The 7,461-nt window shown below is 45.2% G+C and overlaps 1 protein-coding gene across 2 annotated transcripts; it reads right to left on the bottom strand.

Moving 5' to 3' along the window:
• Positions 1-1,491: 1,491 nt before the first annotated feature.
• SMKR1 (small lysine rich protein 1) lies at positions 1,492-5,497 on the bottom strand. 2 transcript variants are annotated; one of them, XM_062592713.1, is made up of 4 exons: positions 5,343-5,497; positions 4,860-4,956; positions 4,610-4,666; positions 1,492-1,960 (listed from the first exon to the last, which is right to left on the bottom strand). In XM_062592713.1, exons 3-4 carry the CDS (start codon positions 4,610-4,612, stop codon positions 1,757-1,759), a joined length of 207 nt encoding a protein of 68 aa, XP_062448697.1. In that variant the 5' UTR covers positions 4,613-4,666; positions 4,860-4,956; positions 5,343-5,497; the 3' UTR covers positions 1,492-1,756. The 2 variants fall into 2 exon arrangements, with proteins under 2 accessions (XP_062448697.1, XP_062448617.1); XM_062592633.1 differs by having other exon boundaries at positions 4,860-4,938.
• Positions 5,498-7,461: the final 1,964 nt, after the last annotated feature.

The following is a 7,461-nucleotide window of genomic DNA, read 5'->3' as shown; positions in this document are numbered from 1 at the left end:
CCCTTAAAGCTCTACTTAGCAAATGTATCGTACAAAAAGGGATTTTTTTTTTTTACAATTAGTTTGACAGGCAAAATACGGACAAAGCAAATTCTGTTTTGGAACCTCATTACTTGAAGGAAATAGCTGCAAGTATGTGATGTGGCCAGAGACTTCCTGGTGCGTCTTGGGGAAGCCTATGCACCACATGCAGCAAACTGTATGTGCAAATGACTTCTCTGATTCAGCAAAACATGCCAACTGCAGACAAATTAGCAGGCAAACAGGACCCCATCATGATTTTCGTGACATGTAAATGAAACAAATTCAGCAGTGTAGTGCAGTAGCTTATAAATGACAGTACTGGGCCTGCAAGCAGTGCCACAAAACTATGATTTTACCTAGTCAAGCCCTTCTCACAGTGGGGAACACTTTAAGCTGGAGAAACAGCATAAGGCCTTACAAACTTTTATCAGTTTGGGTCAATCACATTGTTATTGGCTGTTCTGTTATCTGCAACATAAAGTTACCTAAAGTCAGAAAGGTGCTGCACCTCCCCCTGCAGCTAAGACAACCAGAAATGGCCTTGAGTGTAATCCTCTAGGGCCAGCCCATAGCTCTGCCAAATCTGCACGCGCAGATGTTCAGCCTTGAGAACCAACTGAAATTCTCACATGATACTTCCTGTGCGTGTCTCAGCGCCGCTTGGTGTAGAGTGCAATGCAGCATGCTCACCCTACACAACTGGGATGCTTCCCCCCAGAGCAGCCCTAGCCCATTGCAAATTCTCTTTTCCCATCTCTTTTTCCAAGATTCCACCTGTCCTCTGTTCCCTCCCATCTTTCCACAGCTTCCATCAGTTCAGGATATGTGCTCTCCTGTCCCAGTCACTCCACTGCATCCTTCTAGTTGGGGTGGGGTAAGAATCTGTGAGATTTACAACTTAACTTGACACACTGCCTCATGATCTACCAACAGCTGCATTAGATTCACAAAGAGGAAAACAAACAGAGTGCAAAGCCTGTGGTCTCCAGCCAGAATGTTTGGACCGATTACTGCAAACAGACCTTCAGGGGAGGGATTCATCACCTCTACCTATGTGTAAAACTACAGCATCAGTAACAACAGCTGAGCTGCTGGTTCCCACTACAGCCACAGGTGAGCTGGTCAGTTATGTTCACTGGAGCTTAAAGTACTGCTCATCTGACAAACGTGGCCATCTCCCTTAGAACGAGGTTGAGTCCCCCTCCTCTCCACTAAGTCTATTTCCTAGCTCTTGGTTGACCAGAAAGGGAGAACAGGGTGCCTCTCAGGCACATGCTGATATAGAAACTATATTTAATGATGTCGATCCTACCATGGTATCCATTTTCGGAGCTCAGGTTTCCACCAACCCTGGTTAAAGCAATGGGAGGTGGAGCGTGTCCTACGTGTCCTACGGGCCAACATGATCCCTGCATAAGAGGATGGCAGCAGAGTGTATGAATCAAACCTGCTACAAACCCTTCAGACTGCTGAGATGCAATGTTTTATTCTGCACAAAACTGGAGGACTGAGGGCTGTGGCTGAAACTACAATGGCAAAGTGGTCACTTGCCATTTGCCACTCTATGCTTGAACTGTAGAGTAAGAGTGTCTTTGTGTGGACACAGCAAGAACTATAGCAGATTATCTGAGCAAACCACTGGAGATGTCTGTTTGAGACTAATCCTCAGAAACGTCTCTTCTTCACTGGGGAGCTTGTTTTTTGCTGTGCCTTTTGCTTTCCAGCCATCTGGTCACTTTCCTTTCTTCCCTTTCTTTTTGGGGGAGCCAGGCCAGGGAAAGCCTCGTAACTCCAGGCAGGCAGGGGCATTGTGGCAGATGTAGTAGGCGTTGAGCATAGCCGCTGGGTTGAGAATATCCACTTCCTTCACCACCTTCTTTGCTTTCTTTTTGGAGCCTTTGCCCTTGCCACGCTTGGGTTTGTTACCTTTAACTGCCTGCAGCCATAAAATGATAACGGAAACAGTTAGTGTTGTGTCTTTATCATGTTGGTACTAGGTAAAGACATCCTGGAACAGCTGCTTCACTGTATCTTAGTCCTGGCTTGCAGTATTGCATCAGAGCCCTTTAACACAGATGCCTGTACTTTGTGATTTTATATATGGACTATCAAGTATTAGACATTAATATGTTTTCACCAAAGTCATATTTGCTTTGTAGCCTGTAAGAATCTTTAAAGAAGTTACTGAACAGGGCTAATTTGTGTTCCAAAGTGTGCTTCTGTCTGGCTTTTAAAAAAAACTTTTTGCAGGATGGAAATTGTACATTCTCTTAAATTTATTTTATTTTAACTAATGCATTACGATATAACTCTAAAGCAAACTAAGCATATCCTGCCTTTTCATCCATTACCGTTGTCCATTTTTGATTTTGGATCATAAACGAGAAAAGCAGGTCTCCCTTCTATAGCTGTAGCCTTTTTAAGGAATTGTGAGATAGCAGTTATGCTACTTTTACCACTAATACAAAATGGCAGAGTTTCTATTTAGATTTGTATGTACAAAGAAGGTGTTGCCAAGACTCATCTAAGCCCTAGAAAAGATGATGGCTCCTGCTAACTCCAGCTAGTTAGCACTGGAGCTTAAACATCCAGCCTCCTGCCTCTGAGAGATTTGCTGGGTCTACTTCACTCTTGTTTGTTCTCCCACCCATGCTGGTCACTCCTCACAGCAAGGCTGGAGTGTCTCTGCATGAAAAACCACTGCTTTCAGGTGTTGAGCAACAGAAATTGGGTCAGAGACTCAGAGGGATCTCTCATTGCTGCTGTGATGTGATGGCAGAAAGATGGTGATGGCAACATGAAGCCACAAGGTGGGCTGTGTCCCAAGAATGCAGAGGATGGAATGACAGCTAGTCCCAGGAAAAAAAAAGAGAGAGAGAGAGAGAGAGAAAGGAAAAAATTTAAAAAAAGAAAAGAAAAGCTGAACAGGAATATTTCCACATCATGAGTGACTGAAAGTATTTGATTTGTGATCTGGTGCCAAGTGCACTTTCAGTATACACCAAGTCAATTTATGCATTTGTATTATTTGCCTTTTTGCTCACTGCTAATTAAGCAGATTAGCGGGCTTCTTCGTTAGAAAGAATTAGGATAGATGCAGTCAGAAAGGTCATGTGTAACAATCAGCTTGGCATAAATGAGGGGGAAGCAATACATTAATATATTTTTAATAGTATCAGTTCTAAAGAGTCCTTTTATAGCTCAGTACTCTTTAGAGCAAAAAACATAAAAGTTAATGCTTTGACGTATGAGAACAGAGTCAAGGATGCAAACTTCAGAATCAGCCCAGATCTCGATGTGAAAGAACATGTACAGGTAGAGGAGAAAAAGAAAAGAAAAAAGGTTGAAAAGTCCATATGAAACACACAGAACCACTATTCACAGTGGGGGGGGGGGGGAAGCAGACGAATAGAAAGTACAGAGTGTAAGCTGCAGATGCGGACAGTATTGTTTTCTAAACTTTTGGTCGTGCAAACAGCAAACTACTTAAACTCAGACATATATCAGATAGGATGACAAGCCTTTTTACAGACTTAATTGGATGGAATTTGTCGAATACTGAATGTGCTGGAATGTGTACACTCCACGGAGTAATTTTGTTTATGTAGAAAGATGTATTTTCAGCCAGTCTCCTGAATCAAACTCCCTGTTTATACACTGCCAAGAGGGTCACTGGCAGGTTTCGCAAGCACAGCTAGGTTCCTGGTGGGAATCTGGTTCATTACTTTGAACTCCACAGAGGATGCCAAACTTTCACAATAAAAAGATGCTTACATGCAAGCACAAGCTGTTGGCATAAGTCTGCAGCAAGAACTAGGAAATATCTTTGGCCTAGAGCTACCTCTCTGCTATTGCAGTCTCTGCAATGGACACTTCCGTCCTTCAGGCTTTCAGTCTTCTCGATCACTGTCAACATCTGACTGTTTTTTTTTCCTGTCTGCTAAGTCTCTGTTTCCTGTCTCTCATTAAATATAGCAGCAGTATGCTATAGTCCACAGTCAAGCTCACACACTCCAGCATCACGTAGAGCTGGGGTTCCTAAAACGTGCAAAGCTAACGAGTTACATATGGCCTCACAAATGCTGTCAGAACACCACCTTGTGTGTATAAATGCACATGTGGCTGCACTGGAGCCAACTCTTAGCCTACCAGCCTACAGTCCTGGGATTTCTTATGGATTTATCAAGTAACCAAAAGCGTGTGATATTGAATAGAATGCAGCTTTTCTTCAGCTTGTAGAGGCAGGGCTCACACAGAGCAGAGTTCCTAACAAAATCTCTTCAACTTCTTAAGCTGCAACCATCACCAGGGCATCTGGATACTCATCAAAAGTGCTGGGACATCTATATTTGTATGGAGTTTTCATTCACCTGCAAGCAATCCAATCTGAAGCTTTATGACATATGCAAAATTTTATCTCTTATTAAGAAAAGCTGAAAGCAGAATCTGGTGCATACTTATATACAACATAAAGTTAGCAGGTCAGTTTATGCCCTGCAGCCTTGGGAAGGAGCCTTTGGGATAGCAACTCCACTTCCTAAAGAAATGGACTCAATACATTCATAAAGAATCAAACCTGTATTACCATGGTAAGTCCTTTTACTGAGCCGAGGGATTCCACATCAAGCCCCGAAGATGGACCCTGCAACACACAGTCACACAGTAGGTTAAATACTATGCAAGGCATTAATGTCATTCTCTACTCCTGAACTATTTTACTGTTCTGCAGTCAGGCAAAAAAAAAAAAAAAAAAAAAAAAAAAAAAGAGAGAGGGAGAGAGAGAGAGAATAGTGAAAAATCAGACCTCTGCCAAAACAGGCTTAAGGGTGCCATACCTAACCGGAGCATTTCCTCACAAAGATTCACTCGTGGGTTGTCCACCAACTCTGCCAGATTCCAGGGCTCTGTGCTTCTCTGTTAAGATGAGATTTCCTTTAGCAGTACAAGAGCAAATGAGGGAGGGGAAAGAAAAGGAAGCTCTCAACTGCAAGGCAGTGTTAGCAGCCTGGGGAGGCACTTGCAGAGTCAGACTGCCCCAAGCCCCCTGAGCTGCTGCGTTTCAGCTTCAAAGACGGTCCCCATCCCCACAGCACCCCAGAGCATCCCCCCCCCCTTCGCAAGGGCAGAGGGAACAAAGCTGTCGAGAGCTTCCCCACCACCACCTACGAGCAAAAACACCTCAAGTTTTCCACAGCTTTTCCCCCGCCAAGTGAAAAGGTGCCCGGCGACACTCCCCAAATTAAACCATAACACGAAAACGCAGCCCAGCGTCCAAACGCGCCCGCCCATCCCAGACCCCTCTCCGCCTGCGGCGGGACCTGAAAGCTTGACGGTCCGGGTCCGGGTCCGGGTCCGGGTCCGGGTCCGGGTCCGGGTCCGGGTCCGGGTCCGGACCGCCGCAACACCCCTCACCGCCGCCGGGCGCGGCCTCCTCCTTGTTTACCTCCCGCAACGCGTTGCCATGGCGCCCGCCCCCCCCACCAACGCCCCCTCACCCCACGCCTGCGCAGTGGCGACGGCCCGCAGAGGCGGGAAAGCGGGGAAGGGAGGGAGGGGGCGGTCGCTGACGCACAGCCCCTCGTCCAATCGCCAGCCGGGCGCCGGCGCGCGCTGCCCGCGACCGTTGTGGCCACAACGGCCGCCTCAGGAAAAGGGCGGGAAAAGCCTTTCCGAGGCTGAGGGGAGCCGCTGCCGCCGCCGCCCTCCGCGCTCGGAGGGAGCCTGGCGAGAAACAAAGCCCAGGGCGGCTTACCTCACCCACAGCGAAAAGTACCCGGAACGAGTCATAGGGAGGAAAAATAAAAACCCAACGCTACAACTGATAGCTGGGGGGAAGGACGATGGGAGTTGTGTTTTTCAAAGGTTAAGGGAAGGAGTGAGGTTTGTAAGACTATTAAATTAACTTTCCTGTATTTGTGGGCAAAAAGCCTCTTTCTCCCCCCCTTTTTTTTTGCATGCCTCACGTTTTTACAGTATGCCTCAGCTTTCTGCATCTGTTGGAGGGGAAGCAGCCTGCTCCTTTACTGTCTCTGAGAGCAATGAAGTGTGAAAAGCAGTGGTTTTCTCTTTGCTTAACCAGCTGACCCACGTCCTTTACCACAGCAACATTTAAAAAAAAACAACCTCTGTTTTTGGCTCCTTTGAGAGCCATGGTTTCACACAGCAGGCACCAAAAATGATGGCTAGCAGAGTATGGACACTGCCAAAAATGTGGTGTACAGTAGTTAAAATTAAACCAATATCTTAGATCCAGGGGAAGCCAGGTGAGGTGGAGGGAACAGAGGGAAGAACAGACACCTGAAGGGTTGATTTCAGTGCCCTGCACCTTTGTAGAGGCATTTTTTTTTTGCACAGCCAGGCTGCTAATGCACAGAAATACTCTCTTTGGTAAGTTTTTGGAGTAAGGATGCAAGGCACCTGGGTTTCTATTCTGCATCCCTCAGCCTCAGGCTTTCACTTCTGCAAACTGATAAGGGTCTTTCATTAAAGCCACAAGTGAAAAATACGGATAAGAGCTGAATTGCCTGTCTCTCTCACACACAAAAAGCTTATGCTATTGCCAAGTCCCAACACATCAGTGAGTCTGCCTAGCAATAATTTAACTTTTAACACAAACATTAGCCTCTTTAAATTTGCTTTCTTGTGTGTGAGCCTATAGGATGCACTTTATCATATTTCCAAGCTTTTCTTCAAAATCTTCCTAGGTAGGAGCTTAGAAGGGTTTTGAGTGTGGTTTCCTATGGGAATAGGGCTTGCACGGTCATGCCGGGTGCCTGTCACCCCCTCCTCCAATGACTTTTGAACCAGTTGGCCAGAATCAACCAAATTTGACAAAGAGGCAGGAGTGCAAATACATCAATTTCCAATAAGTTTCATGAAAATTATCAGCTGAGCAGAGTGCTGAGGAAATCTTAAAAGCAGCTCAGCCCTTTTCTGGTCGGTTTGGCAGGAGCGTGTGCATGAGGAAGACAGTGGTATTTAAGGGCAACGGGACATGAGTCTGTAGGAAGACAGCTTTGCTTCAGAGGGGTTGATTTCAACAAAAAAGAAATGATTCTCTTTATTTTGGGAGCTGGAGGCTATAAAATAAATTTCAATTATCAAAAAGGCAATCACTTTAATACAATACTAAATACTGAAGACCAACATATTTTTTCTTTTTTAAAGCACTTCTGGAAATAAGGATGCATTTACTTTTAACTTGCCCATCAGACATGACAGCTCTCCAGCCTTTATTTTCTCACCTGCTACAAAGTTTTGTATATAGTGTAGTCTACTATGTACCGTTATTTAAATAAATCAGCAAGGCTTGTAAATCTGATTTACAAAAATATCTGGGTGTCTTTTCCTCTCTTGTCCTCTTCCTGACAGCTGCAGAGATTGTTGGATTTATTACAAATATAAATGATTTCAGCCCGTGGAATAATAATGTTTATT

This window comes from Rhea pennata, chromosome 1 (genome assembly GCF_028389875.1).
Source record: "Rhea pennata isolate bPtePen1 chromosome 1, bPtePen1.pri, whole genome shotgun sequence".
Taxonomy (NCBI): Eukaryota; Metazoa; Chordata; class Aves; order Rheiformes; family Rheidae; genus Rhea; species Rhea pennata.
This window is presented reverse-complemented; position numbering and strand designations above follow the sequence as displayed.